General features: G+C 43.8%; 1 protein-coding gene across 1 annotated transcript in view; it reads right to left on the bottom strand.

Annotated features, from left to right (window-relative positions):
• Positions 1 to 749: 749 nt before the first annotated feature.
• Positions 750 to 23,925, bottom strand: part of FAM91A1 (family with sequence similarity 91 member A1) — a 31,758-nt gene continuing 8,582 nt past the window's right edge. The window contains exons 5-24 of the mRNA XM_053395332.1: positions 23,206 to 23,273; positions 21,048 to 21,161; positions 19,885 to 19,975; positions 19,352 to 19,414; positions 18,390 to 18,496; positions 18,097 to 18,135; positions 17,846 to 17,958; positions 17,033 to 17,151; positions 15,324 to 15,436; positions 14,719 to 14,805; positions 13,626 to 13,758; positions 9,800 to 9,948; positions 7,962 to 8,096; positions 6,627 to 6,740; positions 5,942 to 6,014; positions 5,111 to 5,260; positions 3,692 to 3,799; positions 3,450 to 3,573; positions 3,240 to 3,309; positions 750 to 1,126 (exon numbers count right to left, since the gene is read on the bottom strand). Of these exons, the coding sequence (XP_053251307.1) occupies positions 911 to 1,126; positions 3,240 to 3,309; positions 3,450 to 3,573; positions 3,692 to 3,799; positions 5,111 to 5,260; positions 5,942 to 6,014; positions 6,627 to 6,740; positions 7,962 to 8,096; positions 9,800 to 9,948; positions 13,626 to 13,758; positions 14,719 to 14,805; positions 15,324 to 15,436; positions 17,033 to 17,151; positions 17,846 to 17,958; positions 18,097 to 18,135; positions 18,390 to 18,496; positions 19,352 to 19,414; positions 19,885 to 19,975; positions 21,048 to 21,161; positions 23,206 to 23,273 (2,186 nt within the window). The 3' untranslated portion in view covers positions 750 to 910. The remainder of the gene's footprint in view (positions 1,127 to 3,239; positions 3,310 to 3,449; positions 3,574 to 3,691; positions 3,800 to 5,110; positions 5,261 to 5,941; positions 6,015 to 6,626; positions 6,741 to 7,961; positions 8,097 to 9,799; positions 9,949 to 13,625; positions 13,759 to 14,718; positions 14,806 to 15,323; positions 15,437 to 17,032; positions 17,152 to 17,845; positions 17,959 to 18,096; positions 18,136 to 18,389; positions 18,497 to 19,351; positions 19,415 to 19,884; positions 19,976 to 21,047; positions 21,162 to 23,205; positions 23,274 to 23,925) is intronic.

The raw sequence follows: 23,925 nt of genomic DNA, 5'->3' as shown, positions 1-23,925 counted from the left end.
GCAGTGGATTCACACATCTGGCTTGTTATGGGATGAAAGCCATCACAGGTCGAGATTTTTTGTAAAGCTACCGCATCATGAAGTGGCCGTGAAGAGCAGGCTCTCAATTAGCTTTGGACAAAAGGAGGCAAGAGCAAAAGGCTCTTAATTCCTGCCCTCACCCTTCCGGTTTACTGTGCCAACAAAGGAAGCTGGAGAAAATAAAGTGTATTATCAACAAGAACTTCTACGTACAGACAGCACCACATTTAACACTGGTGTAATCCCATCAAACTGCAAGGTTCCACCAAGGACGAAAAAAAATATTAGTCCCTCTAAGTTTTCCTATGACGCTTCTGTGGGTGCTTTTAAGCTTCAGATTAAAATCATTTACAAAGCATCATCAGCAGACTGCCTGGTAGCTCAGTTGGTTAGAGTGTGACTACCTCCTAACTATCCTTTTTAACTATTTTAATACAACTTGTGCCTTTCTAATGCCAAAAGCTATTAACTGTTGTGTGTTAATACGATTAAAAAAAAAAAAAAAGCAAGTTTAAGGTCTGCACCACAAACGTATAAAATTACTATTATCTACTGTGACAGTATAGAAATTCAAACATCAGAAAGCCTACGAAGGGCGCTTTCAGTTATAAAAGAAAGATCGATTGTCTTGAGATAAAAAGAGGCAGGCTGACAACTAAGAAGCTTTTTGTTGCAGCATGACATGCAGTAATGAACAGGTAGGCGAGAGAGGATGCAGCTCTCCCAGGTTAAAAGTGCAGCACTACACACTTTAATAACACTATCGTTGCAGAGGTCATGCTGTGGGTAGCATTACGCTTCCGGGGAGGTTGGCACTGTAAGTCGAATGCAGTTGGTTACCCGGAAGGAAAAGGCAAAATGTGAACCACGCCAGGGCGAACCCCTTGAGCTATTTCAGGTGTTCGGGTGGCACAGTTGCAATAAGGACAGAGGAAGGAGACCGCCCGTTCCACTCTGACAATGTACCGTCCTTGAACATCAGGTTCTTGGCTGGAAGGGGAACGCCTGCGTCGGCAGAGGATGGGTGGGAAAGTAAACTTGAAGTGGAAGAGGAGGAAGAGGAGAAGCTGGCTTCTGAAAGTAATTCCATAGTTGAAATGCTTTCCTGAGGAGGGAAAGAGGGAAACGTGCTTCAGTAGGATTGCTGGTTGGCATTCGTTTACAAGTGATTCACAGTCCCAAATTCTTGATTGGCTACTGCATATTATTATTCCTATTATTCCCCGCCCATGTGACTGGGTTGCCCTAGCCCAGGGGTCAGCAAACTTTTTCAGCAGGGGGCCGGTCCACTGTCCCTCAGACCTTGTGGGGGGCCGGACTATCTATCTATCTATCTATCTATCTATCTATCTATCTATCTATCTATCTATCTATCTATCTACCTACCTACCTACCGTATTTTTCGTTCTATAGGACGCACCGGCCCATAGGACGCACCTCGGGTTTTTTTTTTGGGGGGGGGGAATGAATAAAAAAAAATTATCCACCCCCCCCAGCCGCGGCTGCCGCCCCAAGCCTTGCGCACACCTGCCCGAAGCACGGGGCACCCTCCGGAGGGCTCCGCATGCTTCGGGCTGCAGGCTGCCGCCCCAAGTCTTGCGCGCCCGGCGGGACCTCCCGCTGGGCGCACAAGGCTTGCAGACACTCGCCCGAAGCACGGGGAGCCCTCCGGAGGGCTCCCCGTGCTTCGGGCAACAGGCTGCCGCCCCAAGCCTCACGCGCTCCCGCTGGGCGCGCAAGGCTTGCGGACACTCGCCGGGGCTGCAGGCTGCTGCCCGCAAGCCTTGTGAGCCCGCGGGAACTCCCGCCGGGCGCGCAAGGCTTGCGGATAGCTTCCTGAAACCTGGAGAGCGAGAGGGGTCGATGCACACCGATGCCTCTCGCTCTCCAGGCTTCAGTGAAAGCCTGCATTCGCCCCATAGGATGCACACACATTTCCCCTTCATTTTTGGAGGGGGAAAAGTGCGTCCTATGGGGCGAAAAATACGGTATCTATCTATCTATCTATCTAGGGGGGAAATGAACGAATTCCTATGCCCCACAAATAACCCAGAGATGCATTTTAAATAAAAGGACACATTCTACTCATGTAAAAACACGCTGATTCCCGGACCATCTGTGGGCTGGATTTAGAAGGCGATTGGGCCGGATCCGGCCCCCAGGCCTTAGTTTGCCTACCCATGCCCTAGCCACTCTGGGCAGCTTACAACACATATAAAAACATAATAAAACATTAAACATTTCCCTATACAGGGCTGCCTTCAGATGTCCTTGACAAAGGGAGGTGGCAGCATAAGGGGTCCTTTAGCAATTTATTTATTTTTAAATTACTTTTTTATTCAAAATCAAAACAAAACATATTATCTAGAAACATATCATCCTTATTTTCCCCCCTTTTTCCTCCCTCCTCCCACAGAACCCCCCCACCCCCCGACTTCCCTTAGTTCCAGCCTTTGATTTCTCTAAAAATGCTGTTTTCTGCATGTTACACAGTTGTATAGATCCTCAAACTATTTAAGTAATAATTATCAATAAAAAGTTTGTGAATGTTTATTCAAAAAAGCAATTTTGACTCTTGATGAGCAGAGACAGGGGTCTTGCTAGTATTCACAAACGTAGTAAGCCTTGGTTGGCTTCTCTTACTAACCCAACAGCTCCCTCTTTAATGGCCAAAGGACCCAGGACAATTCCCATCCTTTCATTTTTCCTTTCTCCATTCTCTTATCCTCTTGCCAAATTTATAGGAGGTGGTGGAGCTGTGACACTTGGCACACACCCAGAGGCTTTTGGTGTCAGAAAGGGCTTCTTAAAGCCTAGGATCTTGCAACTACTATGTCACCACTGCTATGTCAAGTAAAGATTAAGGCCCTTGAGAGAAACCAGGCTAGCAGGCAGGACAGACAGAGGTAGCAGAGGAGGCACTACGTGGATGCAAGTCTGTCAGAAAAGGGGTTTGATAACACCAGTGGTCCTGATGGCCTTCAGATTGAGAAAAGGTGAAACTAAGTACAAAGTCATGAAACAAACCCACAACATTGTCCAGGGAGGTATGGAGAATAAAGCTACAGAACCAGACAGATGCTTTTCCTCGTCTCATTCAGCAAGCACCCTTTAGCATTACATCATCGAGAAATGCAAGTTTGCCATGCGTTTACGTCAAAAAGGAACTTCTATGTAAATATTAATGCATATGCCATTTTTAAACAATATATATTTACCTGGAATGAATGAACAAAGCTAAGGACCTGTAGAGAAAGTTTTCTGCTGGAATGTAACAGTTTTTGAAGGCTGTCGAAAGATTAGAAAACATATATAATGTCAAACAAGTAGTCCATGAGATCAATGTGCATGTTGAACACTAACTGCTTCATTTCTACCTCTGCTGAAAGATCTGCAGGCAAACAGTTTAGGTCCCAGCAAGTCCTCACCTCTCTCTGCTACACAGTCCGTGGCTTGCAATTTTCCGGCAGACTTTCCGGTTTAACTCTGAGCTGAAGAGTGGAATTCCAAAGCACAATTCCAGGGGGACCCACTCCTGCTCTGTTGTGGGAACTGAAGAGATACAGAGATGAGGAAATGTGGAATTTGGACTGCAGCTCATTAGCCCCAGCAAGCACTGTCTTCCCAGTAACAAATTAAACCCTTTATTTTATTTTTTTTAAAGGATTACCTTCAGGACTTTGCTTAGCTGCCGAATCCATGGGTGGCTCTTCAATGACCATTTCAAATGATTCCGTGCTCCCATTTACATCCGAGCCAAGTGCCAGCTCTGGCTCGCCTTAGAGCAAAAGAAACAAGCCATTTAAGCTATATTCTTGAGCAACAGCTGTTATGATCCAGCAGCTCTGGACGGAACACAGCGCTGCACAAGCTCACACACCATGAATTCACCTTCCTCTCCTCCTACCGTGTGCCCTCAAAATCTGCTCTGGAGGGTCCCTCAAGTCTGCTTTGCTTGCGCACAGACAGTATTGCACTGGTTATGCCTTGTGCATTCACATCCCCAATGGCTTCTCTATTACGAACAGTCTCGGTGTATCTGGTATCTGGCCATGCGCTGGATGCTTCCGTTTAGCAGAACCCTCAAAGGTGTGGGATTCACAATATTATGATGGTGGATTGGGAGAAATTGTGGAAAAAAAGGAATTAAATTTACAGCATGTAATGTATTAAGAGAAAATCTGATGAAAATGATGTACAGATGGTACTTAACACCAGTGAAGTTGGCAAAAATGTATCATACTCATGATAATAAATGCTGGAAATGTAAGGAAAAAGAAGGAACCTTTTACCACATGTGGTGGGCGTGCCCCAAGGTAAAAGACTTCTGGGAAAGGATTTATAACGAACTGAAAAAAGTGTTGAAAAACACATTTATTAAGAAACCAGAAGCCTTTTTACTTGGCATAGTGGAGGGTGAAATCCCCCAAAAGGATGTTACCTTTTTTCTGTATGCCACAACAGCTGCGAGAATATTACTAGCGAAGAATTGGAAGAGACAAGACCTACCAACTATCGAAGAATGGCAGATGAAGATGATGGACTATATGGAACTTGCCAAACTGACTGGGAGACTCCGAGACCAGAGAGAAGAGACCGTGGAAGAAGATTGGAAGAAGTTTAAAGAATATTTGAAAAAATATGTTAATATTTAAATCTTAGAATAGCTTTGGAAGTGGATACAGGCCATAGGGTTAGAAGTAGAAGATAAGTGTATTTTAAAATAGTATTATTTGTAAGTGATAACATGTGAAGATTTTTATGGTAAAAGCTTGATTAAAAAAATGGTTACAAATTATGATATATGTAAACTGCTAAAGATGAGGCAAAATGAAAATCAGATGGGGGGGAATTGTTTGTTTTTCTGTTTGTGTTGTTTAGTTGTGTTATAAAATGAATAATTTTTTTTGGGGGGGGGAAAGGTGTGCAATTCAGGAATCCACCCCCTTAGCTACAAGCTTCCTAGCGGATGCTCAGTATAACTTGCTTCCATTCCACCACCTTCCATTCGCTGCACACAAGGAACTCGGCACAGATCCAAATGCCGGAAGCCTCCACATCTGACAACCAAGGTTTACTGCTGACCAACCTTTTCCATCAGAAGCATCACTCAGCTTTCTGTGCACGTGGTGGCTGAAAGGGTTCAACATGGTTACGTAGCCGCAGAAGTGCTGCAAATCCATCTTTTCCCTTAATATCCTCAACGCTTTGTGAACGCCCATGTTGAGACGAGAAAAATCTAAACACAAACGGGGGGAGGGGGGGAGACACGTCAAATGGCAATTTTACTAAGCAAAACGAAAAGAAAAGAAGAAAAAAGGTTGCATCACCGCAGCCACCAGTTTTTAAAAAGATTAGAGATTGCAGTGGCGAAGAAATCTAGCAAAATAGTCCCCCCTCCCTTTACTTCCTCACAAAGAAAGACAATGCAGAACAGTGCAAGGGAGTGGGAGCGGGGAAGCAAGCTTTTGGAATCATTGTTAATTGACAACAATGATCAGTGGCTTTTATGTCTGCATCATGTTTTACTGGGGGCGGGGCGGGCGGGCGGGCTGGGAAAGTGTATTACCAGTTACATTATTCCTAAGCAAAATATCATTCAAAAGGTAGTGATTAAATTCTCACAGCAACATACAAGTCTGATACCCACTAAGCCAAAAGCAAAGTGGAGTACTATAGCTTAGTGGCAGAGAAACATGCTTTGTGTGCATGTGTTTGGCAGGTTCAATCCCCAGCGTCTCCAGCCAGCAGGCGATGGGAAATGCCTGAAATCCTGGAGAGAAACTTGCTAATTTCCCCCTTTCCTTATTACCCTTTAGTATCACCTTGTTACTGTGAGCAGCAAGGTGCGGTTTTGAGGATTCAATCACGCACCAATTGCGTCTGAGCGGAGAATGCCAGTAAAGAAAAGACGAGTTACCTCCTTGCAGTTCTGTTTCATCAAATGGAAATGGCATATGGACAGTTTCCCCCATACCACGCATACCATGTCCCTAAACACCAAAGTGAGAGTTAAGGCACAAAATCCATGTCAACGTGACAATCTCCAGCTTTTCAAAGGCGCCTAGCCCTCATTGATCACGGGGAATTACTGCCAGAGAACCAAGGACCTAAGGTGCCATGATTCTCTATTAATACTAAATTCTGCAGAATTAACAGAATGGAAACTCTCTGTTGTTGCTTGATGAGAGTTCAGTTAGTAAGATCAAGGTTCCTTTAATAGTAAGGACAAAATCCCAGTATGGTTTCAAACTAGGATGCTTTGTCTTGGGAGGTTAAATCAAGAACTGTGAGTCAGGAGAAGGGGAGAAGATAGGTGATGGAATCCAACAACATCTGGGAGGTTATCAGGCTGGCTAAGTCTGGTCTAAGAAAATCATCTGAGCCACACCCCATCACGATATAGTGTGTTCGCATATTCCAAGAGTTAATTACAAGCACCTCAAATAAGGAGCTGCATTAAATGAACCATCTTTCCAGCCACCATTGGACATCTGTATATTATGCAAACTAGCTTTAATTCTCACTCTTCTGCCACATCCTCCGCAAATCTCTGGTCCAGCAGAAATATCAGAAGTTTCATATTTATACAAGTTGTTCCTTACCTGAATCAGAACAGCAGAATGGGTTAAAGCATCGTTCAGCATGGTGAGCACATTGGAAGTTGGGACGACTCCTGGGTCATGCCCCCAAGATGTTATTAGTAAGCGGTCATAGCCCTAGGGAGAAGAAGTGAAGACACAGCGGTCAGATTAAGACTGAAAGGTCTATAGAGTTGCAGCAAGAACAAAGTCCTGCCTGCATCCATCTGGCTTTGCTTTTCAAGCTCTCTTTTCAGCCTGAATTAAAGGGGTTTAGTTTTTCTGCTGGTAGGAAAAAAAGAAATATCCCAAATCTTATTTGCGCAAGTTGAATTGTTTCAAAAATCTGAAAAGTAATGCAATCATCCTATTTGTACTGATTTATTGGCACACATGCTTTTCAATTTGTTATCTACATGTCTGTATTACCTATTAACACCGGAACCTGTGGCCCCCTAGATGCTGTTGGGAGTCTCATGCTCTGCTGACTGAGCCATCTCAGCTCTCTAGATTAGGCATAGGCAAACTCAGCCCTCCAGATGTTTTGGGACTACAACTCCCACCACCCCCGACCACTGGTCCTGTTAGCTAGGGATGATGGGAGTTGTAGTCCCAAAACATCTGGAGGGCCGAGTTTGCCTATGCCTGCTCTAGAGCTATTTATACAAAACACTGATCTGAACCCAAAGTTGAACATGACCAAAGGCCTATACCCCAGAATTAAGATCGCCCACATTTCCAGTAAAACAGATTACCTTGCTGAAACCAGCAATACCAAAAGCAACACGCTGGCCAGAAACAATTACAATGTGAAAAACTTTATAGGAATAATTCAAAACATCAAAACTAACAAACTGAAGTCTCTGAAAGTCCTTAAATGAATCACAGTGCCAGACTTCACCCGGTGGAGAACAAGCTGTGAAGCTTTGTATAATCAGCAAATGTCCAATGCTGATGTCCGACTCTGAACTCTGCTGAACAGTGTTTCTGGATAACAACTACTATTTCGTTTAATTCCTCATCAGCCAATTAGTTCAACACTCGTAAAGTGGAAAGATATGTAATTTCTTCATTAAGCAATCTTTTTTCAAATAGATATAATATACATGAGAATGAAAAATACTCTGGAACAGTGCTCATGCAATTATTCCTATAAAGTTTTTCCACATTGTAATTGTTTCTGGCCATCGTGTTGCTTTTGATATTGCTGACTCATATTTTGCAACACAGGGGTTGGTTTGTTTACCTTGCTGAAACCAGCAGCTTCAGGTGTTACACTGCAAAGGCCAAAGGAGCAACAACTCCAGAATCAATACCAATACAGAAGACTCGAATCCCCTCCAAATACGTAATGCTTACCTGAAATATATCTGGAAGTTTTCGGAGTCTCGTTCCTTTAGATAACAACAGGGATGGAGGCCCTTGGCCAGTAATGTGATAAATGTAGAGCTTGAACCATACGGAGCTGACTTCTGGAATAGCCGGTCCAATATGCTAGGGAAAGATGAAAAAGGCACCCACTGAAGCAAGAATAAGACGAATGTTGCTGTTATAATCTTGATTTGCAGTAACAGGGCTTCTTCTATAACAGCAACTGCAATTTCACACCTGACTAATATTAAGAAGCAGAAAAGCATTTGGGAAGGCATGTTGGTGACTCCTCAGCGCTGGGCAGAACTAGATGGGGACCTCTGCTGCATCCAAATCCCTTGCAGAATGGCAGGACGACGGTTTGGGTGTAAAGCTCGCAGTATCTTTTCCTTTTCAGAAAAGCCTTTTAAGCACTTCCTACAGACTCATTATGACTTTACGGTTTTTCATACCAGCTTTAAGTGTGTCACCTTCCTGTCGGTGGCTTTTTGGCTTGAAACTAATCCATGAAGGAAAGCAGTGTAAAATGCTTTTTAAGAATATAGGTAAAGGTAAAGGGACCCCTGACCATTAGGTCCAGTCGTGACCGACTCTGCGGTTGCGGCGCTCATCTTGCTTTATTGGCTGAGGGAGCCGGCGTACAGCTTCCGGGTCATGTGGCCGGCATGACTAAGCCACTTCTGGCGAACCAGAGCAGTGCACGGAAACGCTGTTTACCTTCCCGCTGGAGCGGTACCTATTTATCTACTTGCATTTTGACGTGCTTTCAAACTGCTAGGTTGGCAGGAGCAGGGACTGAGCAATGGGAGCTCACCCCGTCGTGGGGATTCGAACCGCCAACCTTCTGATTGGCAAGTCCTAGGCTCTGTGGTTTAACCCACAGCGCCACCCGTGTCCCTTTTTTAAGAATATAGATATATTTTAAGAATATAGATTTCTGCATTTCAGAAAAATTCTTGTGGGCAGCCTTGGGCACCTTGATGAAAGACGGGGACAGAAACAACCATAGGCTTCGATCCTGCCTAAGATTCTACCGGTGGGAGTGTCCCAGGAGTGGAAGAATTCCATCAGCAGGATGCTCCTATCAGCGGAAAGGGAGTGGGGCATTTTTCTCTGACTGGGCCATAGAACACATGCTTTACATGTGAAATATCCCATCCCTGGTGCCTCTAGGTAGGGCTGGGGGCGGGTTTGAAACTCTTGAGAGCTGCTGTGAGTCAGTGTAGACCAGGCATAGGCAAATTCGGCCCACCAGATGTTTTGGGACTACAATTCCCATCATCCCTGACCACTGGTCCTGTTAGCTAGGGATCATGGGAGTTGTAGTCCCAGAACATCTGGAGGGCCGAGTTTGCCTATGTCTGGGGTAGACATTACTGAGCTAGATGGACGAGTGGCCTGAATGGGTAGAAGGAAGCGTCTGACGTTCTCTTCCCCTTGCACCACCTTTGCCTCTCAAACATCTGCCATGCAGGGCTGGGGGGCTCTCTGAAGCAATAAGGAATGTTAGTGCATGGTGGTGCAAGGGGAAGGGGAGTCAGACAAAAATAAAATAAAATGCTGTTCCAGCCCTGTGCTCTGGGGAGTGGGGGGAGAGACTCTGCCAGACCCCAGACCCCTCTGCAAACAGAAGGGGCTGTCTTCCAGCTGTGGGGGGGGGGCTGGTTGGATAAAGCCATGCAAAAACAATAAAGTCAACTGCTGGGAAGTAAAGCAGAAACACAGATAAAGAGTGCATGCACACTGCTGACCGTAAATACTAAAAGCAAAGCGTCACACAGGAAGTAACCCTCCCATTTCATTTCTGGGGAGATTTCCTCTCTTACCTGGGGTGTGCAGCTGCTGATGGGTCGGATTTCGTTGGTGAGAGGCGCCATGGAGACCAGCAGCGTGTAGTTTTTGTTCAAAACTCTGCTGCAGGTAGCAGGGTCCAAGCCAAGCAAGCTTTCGCAGCGCAGCAAATCCAGAGGGAAACCTACATCAACGATGTCAAAGACACTTGGAATACAGATAGAGAACGAACATGTACAACTGAAAGGGGTACAGGAAGGGGGGAGGAAAAATACAAATTTAGACGGGTCTCTTCTCTCTTCCTGGATAAAATCTCAACACAACGACTTAAAGATGTTATCAGCTAGGGAGGGGTAGGCAGGATGGTGCCCTCCAGATGTTGTCAGACTACAACTCCTATCACTCCTAGCCAACATGGTCAGGAATGATGGAAACCGGAGTCCATAACCATACGGAAGGCACTGTGTATGCCACCTACCCCATGGTAAATCAGCTTTGATGCACAAGGAAAGTTACATGTCAAAAGGAAATAACTGTTGAACCAAAGACTTATTTCATGCAAGTTTTATTTATTTACTTTGCCTTCCTTTGAATAGCAGGATCTCCTTCCACAACTGCTTTTGAACTGCCCCTCTGCTCTGAAGGGGTTCTGACTACGGGGGACCAAGGAGACAGCTGTTCAATAAATATAAATACAGACTCTCCATGGGTATGTGTTCTCTGTATCTGAATTTCTTGAAACGCTGTTCACTCACTGGGCAGTTCTTTGGATTCCAACCATGGATACTTTTTCAGGAAAGGGCAACCAAGAATGATGAAGGGGCTGGAGCGGCTCCTCTATGCGTAAAGGTTATAATGCTTGGGGATTTTTATTTTTTATTAAAAATAAAAATAAAAGAAAAAGTTGGAAATGATAGAGGCACATAAAATTATTCACTGTGTGGAGAAATAGAGTTGGAAGGGATCCTGAGGATCGTGTAGCTAGTCCAACCCCCTGCAATGTAGAAAAATGAAGCTGTCCCATACAGGGATTGAACCTGCAACCTTGGTGTTATCAGCACCACACTCAGTGAAGCTGAACATAGAAGATGAAGAAGACTTTGGATTTGATATCCCACTTTATCACTACCCAAAGGACTCTCAAAGCAGCTAACATTCTCCTTTCCCTTCCTCCCCCACAACAAACACTCTGTGAGGTGAGTGGGGCTGAGAGACTTCAGAGACGAGCCCAAGGTCACCCAGCAGCTGCATGTGGAGGAGCGGACCGGAATCCAGTTCACCAGATTATGAGTCTACCGCTCTTAACCACTACACCACACTGGCTCTATAGGGAGATTAAAGGCAGGCAAATGCATCTATACTTCTTCACCCAGTGCACTGTTAAACCAAGGAATTTTCTGGCACAAGATGCAGGGATAGCACCAGCTTGGGCAGATTTAAAACAGAATTAGCCAAATTAGGAACCAGGACATCAGGCTATTGGACCAGCATTGTCTACTATGCTGTGTACCTTCTGCATGCAAAGCAGATGGTCTACTGCTTAGCAATGGCTGTTCTCCAAACTCAAGATGTTTTAGGCTTTCAGTGGCTACTAGCCACAATTGCTATTCAGGGTGCCTCTGAATACCAGCAGCTGAGAAAGGGCACTGTTTCACTCATGGCCTGGTTTTGGGCTTCCCACAGGCATCTGGCTGGCTGCGGAGAGAACATGATGCTGGACTAAATTGGCCTTTGGTCTGTTCCAGCTCCTATATATTCGGTGAAGGAAATTTTATTCTGTATTATTTTCTCAGGCCCAAACAAGCATACATGTGCTGGTCCCCAGAAATCCCATTATGAATAGGACATATGGATCTACAGCACTACATTCCTTAGCCTTTGCCAATTTTAAACCATAGTACCCAGTTCAAGAACACTATCCAACATGATTTAGGAAATTTAAAGCATACTCAAGTCTAAAAAGATAAATGTCTTTTAAGCTTCTCCAGGGGGCATAAACCAACTGTGCAAGGTCAACTTCAAAAGTAAACCAACTGAATAAGCAGCTGGAAGCTACATAAATAGTATCCGCCTGCCCCCGAAGCTGTAGATATTGTGACAAGTGAAAGCTTATTTAAGCAATTCATTATCTTAAGAGTATTAGTTCATGTCCTGTTCCCCCAACCCTCTCAAATGATCAAAAGACACTTTATCCACCGATAAGAGTGAATTGGTAGTGAAGAATCCTCCACAATAACTGGGGTTCATGCTCTGTATCTTTTTGGGAGGAAAGCAATGACAAACCTAGACAGCATCTTAAAAAGCAGAGACATCACCTTGCCAACAAAGGTCCGTATAGTTAAAGCTATGGTTTTCCCAGTAGTGATGTATGGAAGTGAGAGATGGACCATAAAGAAGGCTGATCGCCGAAGAATTGATGCTTTTGAATTATTGTGTTGGATGAAGGAGACTCTTGAGAGTCCCATGGACTGCAAGAAGATCAAACCTATCCATTCTTAAGGAAATCAGCCTTGAGTGCTCACTGGAAGGACAGATCCTGAAGCTGAGGCTCCAATACTTTGGCCACTTCATGAGAAGAGAAGACTCTCTGGAAAAGACCCTGATATTGGGAAAGATGGAGGGCACAAGGAGAAGGGGACGACAGAGGACGAGATGGTTGGACAGTGTTCTCAAAGCTACAAACACGAGTTTGACCAAACTGCAGGAGGCAGTGGAAGACAGGAGTGCCTGGCGTGCTCTGGTCCATGGGGTCACGAAGAGTTGGATACAACTAAACAACAACACTTTTAAATGCTGTTGCCCGGGAATCTTGACAGTTTTTGATAGGACTCAACTGGATCTATGTGACTGAACATGCTGCTGAATGTTTTAAAGGGGTAAAAAAACTGACAGAGCAAGATAAAGTCTTTCCCCATTAAAACAAAATTACGGTAACTCAAGAGATTTAACAGACATGCACACTATGTTTGTTCAGCCTTGCAGGAAAATGATGGTCACCGGGATTTATTAAGTCCGGAGGGGGCTGAGTGCTTATAGCTAAAGGGAATTAGAAGCTGTTGCATTCTCCCAAAATAACATGGCTGTGGCCAAAAAGATGGTGCAGGGCTGGTTCAAGCTATTGTATTGCCCATGCAGTTAAACGTGCATGAATTTTGCGATGTATACCCCCGAGAATCGCACAATGACCTACAGTTTACACGGGATACATACGGTCTCAAGTGACTTTCTGAGTTACTGGTGCATCTGGACCAAGAAAGAGAGGGAAATAGGGAGAAGGGAGAAAGTTGGAAGTTGCAAGGTGGAAAGCAAAGGGTTCAAAGATGCTAGTTGCGCTCGCTGAATGTAACAGGGTAGAGGAAGGTTGCTATCATCTGATGGTGGGAATGAAAAAGAAATAAAGCACTTTTTCTTTCTTTCTCCTGTGACTGCTATAACCAACACTTGGGATCTACTCTTAAAACTTTAATGCAAACACTATGTGCTTAGAACATTGTTGCATAAATTAATGTACTCATTGGACAATGCTTTCCAATATGTTTACCTGCAAACACTAGAACTTGCGTAGGTTTATAAATAAGTCAGGTCGACTTTGTTTAATGAGATGACTTCTCAGTCGCCTAGATTCTTAACTGGCCTTATACAGAGTACATTTCTGACTACAGGGGCTATTGCAACGATAACAGCATGCCAAGATTGATGTTTAACAGCCTAAAACAGCTAATAATGGACAATGGGACCTCTGTTCCCAAAGGGGTTATACTTATAAGTACATGTTTGGAGCACGTTTTCAAAGCTGGTGAAAGTGTGTCATTAGAGTAAAAAGTACAGAACATGTAAAATAAAAGCATGTCTTCACTGTACCATTATTGGGTTGTTCAGGCTGTGTAACTTGAGCCACTAGGTCCTTATTGTGCCTCAGAAACAGTATAGTGTTTCGCAGGGTAAGTGCGTGATCAAAGTATCTTTGTGCTTCGCCCTCTCCTGTGCTCTGAACCTAAATAAGGGAACAAAAAAAAAAAAAGTACTTTGCATGAGCTGTTTGTGCAAATACTATTGACATAGAAAATTGAATTAAGATATGACAAAACATTCCTAACTCAACATTTATGACCATGCAGCTGCTCTAATCCTCAAAAGAAAAAATATTAACATGTCAGATGAGTAAATGTGATTATATTTTCTAGTACTTGTGTGTTATCTTCACTATTAAAAAAAAGGAAACTATGAATATAGTATTTTCAATAGCTTTGGTAAGCTACCTGCAGGTCAGTTTTCTGTACATAATTATGTGCATACATTTGATACCCTATACAGAGTTTAAACAAATGTTATGTGCAGGCCACAGCAGAAGGAAAACACCATTTCACAATGTAATCATACAAAGAGTAATGACTGAAGCTTCTTATCTATTTTTCTTCAATTTGAATGATGAGATGAGCCACAATGACTAAAAGCAAGAAGGTGGGAGGGAAGCAATGTCTTATGGGAGACTGCTTAGCAATAGGCTATGGGCTGCATCCAGCCCCTTAAGTGACTTATATGGCTCCAGGTGAATTGACAAAGTTCAAATTTACGCTCGTAAGAAAAATGCGCTTCCAACATGTAAGTTATTTTGAAGGTTAACGTTAAATTTCTCTTTCAAATCTGAACGCTTTTGTGCTGCACTCTGAAGCCTTTAATAAATAGAACGCCACAAGCGGTTTAGTCATGCTGTCCACATGACCCGGAAAGCTGTCTGTGGACAAACGCTGGCTCCCTCGGCCTGAAAGCGAGAGGAGCGCCACACCCCATAGTCGCCTTGGACTGGACCCAACTGTCCAGGTGTCCTTTACCTTTTTACCAAAGCCTTTAATGCAAGATGGTACCAACTTAACTATATATAGCCTGACTGCACATGCAAAGGTTGTGTTGACTACAACCCTCCTTTAACAATAACAAACCAACTATTATTTACCTTTTCAAGTTCTACAAGGAAACTGTCCAGAGACTCATCTGACAACTTCCCAACTTCAAACATGGTGACAGCATGACTTTTCAAATTCTGCAAAGGAAGGTAAAATTGCAAAACCTTGAGTTTCGAATTATTACGAATCTACCCAGTATTCAATAAGCGTTCACAATGAAGATGTAGGAATCAGACTACACACCCCTTGCGTTCCCTTCCTGCAAGCCAGGACTCTTTGGTTTTTTTATTAAAAAATATGACTGTACCGTGGTACCTCGGGTTAAGTACTTAATCCGTTCCGGAGATCCGTTCTTAACCTGAAAATGTTCTTAACCTGAAGCACCACTTTAGCTAATGGGGCCTCCCACTGCCGATGCACCGCCAGAGCATGATTTCTGTTCTCATCCTGAAGCCAAGTTCTTAAGCCGAGGTACTATTTCTGGGTTAGCGGAGTCTGTAACCTGAAGCGTATGTAACCCGAGGTACCACTGTAGTTATCATTTTGATAAAGAATTTATCTAAAAACTTGCTTTTAAAAAAGTTTTTATCAAAAAAACTAAAAGAATATTTTAAAGAATTTTAACACTTAGATATTGAGAAGCTAAGAAACTTACCGGTGAGAGATTCCCCATCATTAAAAAGGCAGTGAGGGTTGAATCAAACAGGAAGGCTATGCGCTTCGTGTGCCCACCGGACAGACTCAAGCTGCTCACACTGGCAGTATCAGCTAAGGAAGCAAACACACACACAGAGAGATTTACCATCTTAAATAGTTTTGACAACAGTGCAACATACTGGCCTGCTTTGTACATCATGCTAAGACTGTGGTTGCACCTCTCCTCTCCACTCCTTTAGCTGATGTGATGAGCTGAGGTAAGCCATGGTTTTGCTTAGCATGTCCTCCAAACTCAGGCCTGTAAATCAGCTCTCCTGGGCAAACCATGAGTTGTAAACTGATAACCAAACATGGTTAAAACCCATGGTTAGCCTGAAGAGTGCTGACCCACAAACCCAGGTTTGGATGAAACACTAAGCTTTGCTCAGCAGCAAAATGACCAAGGAAGAACAAACCCGGCCCTGATCTTATCCTCACACTAAGCCAGGGGTCAGCAACCTAACGCCCATGGGCCACAAGCGGCCCATGGGGGTCATTTAACCGGCCCAAGGACTTCCGCCTTCTTGGGGACACCTGCTGCCCGCTCGGAAGGCTCCTGTGCACTGCGCTAAACCGGTGCGGAGCAGAGCGGGGACCACCTTCCATGACTCTGGCCGGCTTCCCATTGGCTACGGGAAGATCCTGCAGCCAATGGGAAGCTGCACACGCCTCCTCCGCGCCCACACTCCAGCCCACCGTGGCATCTGCGGGACCGTGAACCAGCCCAAGCCACAAAAACTTTGCCGACCCCTGCAATAAGCCATGGTTTGGCTTAGCAGGATGTGCAAATCAGGCCATTGTGTCTGTCACTGAGTCTGCCCTCCTCTTGAACCTTTGACATCTTGACTTGCCCAGGGTCACTTGACGTCATCAGCTGACCTTCTCTTATTTAGCAGCGGGCTTGTGCTACATCTGCCAGTGTTCCACCTCCAGCGACATCAGAACTGTCTGAGAAAGGCCTGAAGTGGTGCAATCCCTGTGGGTGCTATTGGCTAAACTACTGTGATGTTACAGAGAGGCTTGCTAACTTAATGTCAGGCAACCGACTACTTATGAATGGAAAAAACCTCACCATCTCAAAGTGAAGATCCATGACCAACTCTGGCCACATTCAAATGGTACAGGGATTTTATTTATGCCGTGGGCTTTTGATGACATCATGCTGGGGCAGGTCACCTTTGATACCCCAGAACGGTTCACCAAAAACATCTGAACAATGCTTGCAGCTTATGCACGTAGCTAGGATTTTTCCCTTCTGCAAAGTTTTAATCTACAAACGCACATCTTTTAACAGAGGAATAAAGCCGTACACCTCGAAACCATAAAAATGAATGCTAAAAGGTATCTCTATAAAAATTGTCTACGCCCTCATTGGTTCTTTTCCAACCCAGCCTAGTGGCTCTTCCTAGTGGGACAGGGGGAATTCTCCCCACTTACGGATTTCCTTGCCTGCAGGGACAAGCCAACTGGAAGTGGAGCCTTAAAGATTCTCCACATGCAGAGCAAGCTGCTTTTTCAAGCAAATGTTTTAATGTGTAGCCTAGCCCTAGCCCACGATTCAGACCACAGTAGTGAATGACAGGCACTGACCTATACAGAACATAAAAAGGACTGTGCTGCAATGCACACAAAATTATTAGATCAGCAACCACTTGTTCAACGGCTCACCTGGATCATCTTGGCTGTTTGTGTCCGTATCTGTAGCAGATGACCCCGCCTCTTGTACAGGACTCCTGCTTTCTGAGCTCTCCCAGGACAGCAGCATCTTCTGTGGATCCAAAGTAGTTCTAAGAATGGGAACAAGGGTAATAAGAAGAGATCTGGTGGCTCAGACCAACAGCCTATCTAGTCCAGCTTCTTGTTTCCCTCAGCAGCCCGACCAGAAGCACCAGCAGAACATGAGTCCGTAAGTAAGAACATCCCTCTCTCAAGCCCTGGCAACTCTGATGCTGTGACCCTGGGAAGAAGCACTATTTGGAAGCAGGTTGTGGCCAGAGAAGTCCCCAGAATCTGAGCAAAGATAAAATGGTTCGAGTCATGGATCTCAGGCTTTATATTCCAGCTTTAATCAGTGAGGCTGTAAATTAATGTCACATGATTGTTTTATTAAGCTATTTTGACAAGGACCGGTGGCTTTTAGCTAATAATAAGCAAAGCTATTGAAAAGTTAAGGGCCACTAAATTCAATTGTATTTATTCCCAGTTGTGTATGTGCACACGGTTGTCCTGACTTTGTTAAATAGTACAACTCACAAGACACACCGATATTGAGGTCCTAACAATATGCACATCTATTGGGCACCACAAGGCTCAAGCAACAATGTGCTCTCCTAAACCCTAATTCCCAGCATGTTTGCAACTCCTGTTCCAGCGACATCTACGTTGGCTTGGTCATGTCTACAGAATGGAAGATGGCAGTATCCCGAAGGATGTGCTCTTTGGGAAGCTGCCTTCAGGCCTGTTGGCAGAACACATACTTACTTCAGCCTGTTTATTGATGGGACATTCCGCCATGATGCATGAAGACTGTCCAGATTTATTACTTGGCCCTTTTTGTGGGCAAACCCTAACCGGCAATACATGGAGACAGCATTCTAAAGTGAAGACAACATTTGCAAATCAGCACTTTGCATTCTTGTTTCACAATTTCAAAAGAGATAAAACATGTGTGCAATGAAGGGTTGCCCCACCTCCACACACACACGCTTTAAGCAGCAACACAGGAGGCCTACCTTCACTAATGACAGATCTATCTCCAGGACATTTGCAAGCTGAAAGGATAGAAGGGAAAAGGTTACCGGTAATTCTCAAAAATCAAATCCAATGTGTTCATCTGTACAACCTTCTGCCACCTGCACAAGTGAGACATATGAGTGCTAAGCTTTAGGTACAGGTCCCAAGGAGTTAGCTAAGACATAATCCCAATCCCCCCTTATGGAGAGTGCGCATGAAGTTAATTTAGCATGTCTTTTCCTGACAGATGCCTGGAAGCAGGGCACAGAGAAATATTGAAACAATGACTTACCTCGGCCACGTTTGTGTGTTCATCTATTGAAACAAATATCTTGTACAACAAGGTTTCAAAATAGTCACCCTGCACTCTGTTCATAACGAAACCTTCAAGTGGGGGAACTGAAAAGAGAAGCCATGTTTAAGGTTGCGATTCAAGGATATAATTTAGTTGTATAAAAAGGGGTCCGGCCCTATCTTTGCTTATTAATTATCAGCATTAAAATGTTTATTCCTGCATCTCTCTCTCAAGGAATCTGACCTAGAGAACAGAGACTCACACCAAGCTAATGAGATACTTTGATCTTTCAAATTACATTTTATGAAACAGGAATGTTATGGTCCCGTACATCTGTGGTCTAAACCACAGAGCCTAGGGCTTGCCGATCAGAAGGACGGCGGTTTGAATCCCCGTGACGGGGTGAGCTCCCATTGCTCGGTCCCTGCTCCTGCCAACCTAGCAGTTCGAAAGCACATCAAAGTACAAGTAGATAAATAGGTACCACTCCGGCGGGAAGGTAAACAGCGTTTCCGTGTGCTGCTCTGGTTTGCCAGAAGCGGCTGAGTCATGCTGGCCACATGACCCGGAAGCTGTCTGCAGACAAACACCGCACCCTCGGCCAGTAAAGCAAGGTGAACGGCACAACCCCAGAGCCGTCCGTGGCTGGACTTAACAGCTGTCTCTTTAGCTTTGCATCTACCAGACATGCCACACTTTAAATCCCTTTTAAACACCAAGGTCTACATCTGAGGTACCAACAAAAGTGTTGCCATTCAATCTTATTTTGCATTTTTGTTGTGGCAAAACAAATAGAAATTTGTGCTTTTAACCATCACTACAACCCTCATCTTACACATAGTCCCATTTTAATCCACACTCCAACTTCCCCATTGTCATAACTTTGCTATTCAATCCACTCCTGAACATGTAGCACCCTTTATGGATCTTTGTTCTGAAAACAGCGTGTCCACAGTTACCTGCTATACAACTGTCGTCCGATATTGGTACATCAAGGTAAATAAAGCCTTTATTATATAAGCCTACAAAAAGAAAAACAATGTCACTATACAAAAAAACACAAAAATCCCATCAAACTTAACATTATACCATTACGCATAGAGAGCACTATAGAAGCTAAGCATGTGCCATAAAACTGCATGAGAAGTATTCACGACATGTGTTATACAAGTAACTCGCAATTTATGTGCATTTAACTAACATGATTGCAGCTTTGCAATGGTGGGAGGAAGTAAAAAATGTTCAGGGCTCGAGAGAAGTTACACTGGTCAGGATTCAGGCAACTTATGAAACTACTCCCAATTCCACATGACAATACTGCTTTTGAAATTTTGTGATACAGCATAGCATAGTTCTAGTAACAAAAAGCAAAAATTTCACTGCTTTAGTGTGAATCCCTTGCAAAAATTGCTTGGATCCTGGCCACTGTCGGAAGTATAACCTCAGGCATATCTTATTACTCTTCTGTTTAACAAAACAAAGCAAAACTCACTGTGAACTATATTGTAATCCAGAGATCCAGCAAGCTGAGGACCTGAATCGATGATCTTATCGATAGCAGATTTTTCGGAGGTAGTGCAAATCTAGAGAGAAAAGTACATATTAAATCACACATCTGGAGTAACTGACAGATCTTTATTAGTCCATGCAGCTTTCAGACTGAAAAGTTTGACAATGATGAAGTACAACAACCCACACAGAGAGCTTGTTTGGTAGGTTAATCAAGTGGCAATTAAGTACCAGAATAAACTTTTTGATAGATGACCCACCCCTGAAAAATATCATAGAGCTAGAATTCAGAGTTAGCCAATGTCTGGAAGCAGGAAGAGGACTGACAAAAATGAAATACTTCTTCTGTAATACATAATTACGGTATTCACTCCCGTGTGATGTGGTTACAGCTTCTAACTAAGGTTGCTTTTAAAAATTCATATAGTATAGATCTATAAACCATCTTCAGCCATGAAAACTAAACAGAACCATCATATGAGTCGCCAGACAAGCACTGTTTGCTTGATAGTGATGTAGGTTTGCACCTGCAGGCAGCTGTTAAAATGGAATTATGTGTCATTTTCCATAAACACTTAAGGAGTCCTACTTGCCCTTATGTTGGATGCTGTTTTGACTGCACAGCTAGCATCACAGACTGAAAATATAAGGCAACTTGACCCATTTTCTGTAAATACTATAAGTGCTGTAACTGCAAAGTAACTGTGTGAAATACCTTTGATGCAAGAATTTTTTGGAATAGTGGCAGTAAGAATTTACACATTCCTGATTTAGAGGGTGAAGCGAAAGTATATAACCTGCAATGGGATCCTAAACAAATTTAATCATAAGTAATTTCCGCTGCCCTGGAAAAGACCCTGATGTTGGGAAAGATGGAGGGCACAAGGAGAAGGGGACGGCAGAGGATGAGATGGTTGGACAGTGTTCTCGAAGCTACCAGCATGAGTTTGACCAAACTGTGGGAGGCAGTGGAAGACAGGAGGGCCTGGCGTGCTCTGGTCCATGGGGTCACGAAGAGTCAGACACGACTAAACGACAACAATTTCCGCTGTGTTCAAATGGATTTACTCCCAGGTAACTGTGTACAGGATTTCTGCATGACATTTCTGCAGACTGATTAATTTTTGGATTTTTGTATGAAGATACCTTTATGTCGTCCTCTGTGATGTAACCAGCTTGTACCACCCACCATGGCTCTATTGCAATCTCAACTGGCTTCGTGGGTAGCAGATCACGGGCAGTTTTCCTTCTGAAGAATTTCTGAAGGGGTACAGTCCATTCGTGAGAGACAACAAGGAAGTAACCAAATTATTATAAAGCAGAAGTAACTAGCAAATGCTCATATTTCTGGATATGGCACACTCAGGTCTTTAACCCTCCTGAACAATGTACCATAAGAAGGATGGGGAGGGGAACTGTGCCACTTTTCATCATTAATCCTGAGAAACAGGTTGTGCAATAAATATACAGACGCCTTCAGTGCATTTTTTATAAAAAAATATATGCAGGATACAATTAAGACTGTTGGATTCTAGAAAGAGAAGTTTCAGTTCCGTTTTTTGCTTGTACAGTGGTGCCTCGCAAGACGAAAAGAATCCGTTCTGCGATTCTCTTCGTCTAGCGGTTTCTTCATCTTGCGAAGCAACCCCATTAGCGGATTAGCGGATTAGCGCTATTAGCGGTTTAGCGGCTATTAAAGGCTTAGCGGCTGAGCTGCTAAAAGGCTATTAGCAGCTTAGCGGCTTAGAAAAAAGGGGGGAAAGCAGGGAAAAAATGGCAAGACTCGCAAGACATTTTCGTCTTGCGAAGCAAGCCCATAGGGAAATTCGTCTTGCGAAGCAACTCAAAAACAGAAAACCCTTTCGTCTAGCTGGTTTTCCGTCTTGCGAGGCATTCGTCTTGCGGGGCACCACTCTATTTCTCTCTCTTTCTCCCCCCCCCCCCACACACTCCAAGGGGAGGGGAAAGGTTGTTTTTTTTAAAAGCAGTTATTTGCATTTCTGCAATATCAAGGTTAAGCTCACATAATGCACTCTAGGGTAAGGATGCCACAACTGATGACACAACTCTAGACATGTAATGGATGCCAGGCACTCAATGATTGCTGTTTATAATGCCAACTCTAAGCAGCTGCACATAAATCTCTGGACACAATTCGTGGATTTGCTTTTGCTCTATGAAGACCTCAATGCCCTTAGATTAACATTTCTAGAGGGTTGTTTTCTTCCGCTATGTTTCATCATATCCTGCAAACTCAGGTGAGAACAGCTTGCTATATACTATCCATGTATCAAGCACACAGAACAGGGATACACTGAATGAGATGAGATGACAGCTTGGCATTGATAATTTACGAAAGCCTGCAGAGCATCCATTTAATGATGAAGACGAAGACGAAGAGGAGGAGGAGTTTGGACTTGGTATCCCACCTTTCACTCCCCTTAAGGAGTCTCAAAGCGGCTAACGATCTCTTTTCCCTTCCTCCCCCACAACAAACACTCTGTGAGGTGAGTGAGGCTGAGAGACTTCAAAGAAGTGTGACTAGCCCAAGGTCACCCAGCAGCTGCATGTGGAGGAGCGGAGACGCGAACCCGGTTCACCAAATTACGAGTTCACCGCTCTTAACCACTACACCACGCTGGCTCTCTGGTAACGTTCAGAACGAATTACTGCAATCTGTTATACATGGGACATGACTGCCTTTTAAGATTGCTTGAAAACTGCAGTTAGCTCAGAATACAGCAGCTTTTGCCACTCCTAATTCAACTGGTTCCTTTCAGAGCACAGCTCAAAAGTGCTAATGCTAAAGCCTTAAATCAGAGACGGGGAATCTGTGGCTCCATAGATGATGCTGGACACCAGCTCCCATCATCCCTGACCTTTCACCACATGAACTGGAGCTAATGGGAGTTGGAGTCCAATGACATCTGGAGGACCAAAGGCTGGCTTTTCCCCACCTGCATTTCCTGTGTACTCATCTCTTCAACAGAGGCATATTTATGATGCATAGCCTCCGGTACCCAGAAATAACATCTTTTGTACACTGTGTACCATTTTCTATTATAGAGGATGTTAAGCTTAAGACTAAGGCAATCCAGAAGGGTTTTTGGAGATCAGTGGCGCAAATGACCCATTATACCAGATTACGAAGATTATGGAAAGTGCCACTGGGTTTTGCTCCCCTCTGTATATGACTAGTTAATTTTTCCGCTGCAACCCACACTTTGGAAAACCAAACTAGGTCCAAATACTAAACCACATAGAAGAGAGGAGGGAGAGAGGGAGGGGAACCGTGAACACCTACTTTGGATGATCTACACTGGTTCATTAGGTCAATGTACTGGTTTCTTCCTATGCCAAGAAGTCTCAGGCCTGAGGGGAAAAGGAAGTTTTTAAGTCCCTCAAAACAGAGCTATACTTATAAAACTATTCTGAGCCAAAGAAACATTATTGCACAGTACTGCTTCCATATGTTGCTTTGCAGACAAACAGCAGAATTTTCAGAAAGGCTGGTAGATGCATCATCTATGAGAAGATGAATTTGAAGCCTGCCGTTTGCTATTCAATTGGATATACTCATCCGGGCAGGCACAAGAGACAGGGCCTATTACGTGGTGGCCCCAGATTATGGTCCTCCCCTTTAATATCCACACCATAGATTTTTTTAAAAGGTTTTAAAACATGCGCCTTTTTCAAAGCATCTTTTCTTAAATCGGTTATTATTTCTTCCAATTGGTTTTTAACTGGCCTTTTAAATAACTCTTAATGCTGCTGCCTCTGTTAGATTCAATTATTTTTAGACTTTTTAGGATCTATTGCACTTCTATAATACTGTGAGTCACCTTGGATGTGTTATGCCCCCCAATGGGGCATTTAAATGATTTTATAAAGAAAAATATACATCTAAATAACTTTCATGTATTCTCTACAAGCATGCATATTGTCCTGAGCTATCCTCTTATCAGACATTTACATCATACAGTTTCAGCCCTAAATAACTTCATCCTTGACTCGAAAGATGCCT

The sequence above is a fragment of the Podarcis raffonei genome, chromosome 7 (assembly GCF_027172205.1).
Source record: "Podarcis raffonei isolate rPodRaf1 chromosome 7, rPodRaf1.pri, whole genome shotgun sequence".
Taxonomy (NCBI): Eukaryota; Metazoa; Chordata; class Lepidosauria; order Squamata; family Lacertidae; genus Podarcis; species Podarcis raffonei.
This window is presented reverse-complemented; position numbering and strand designations above follow the sequence as displayed.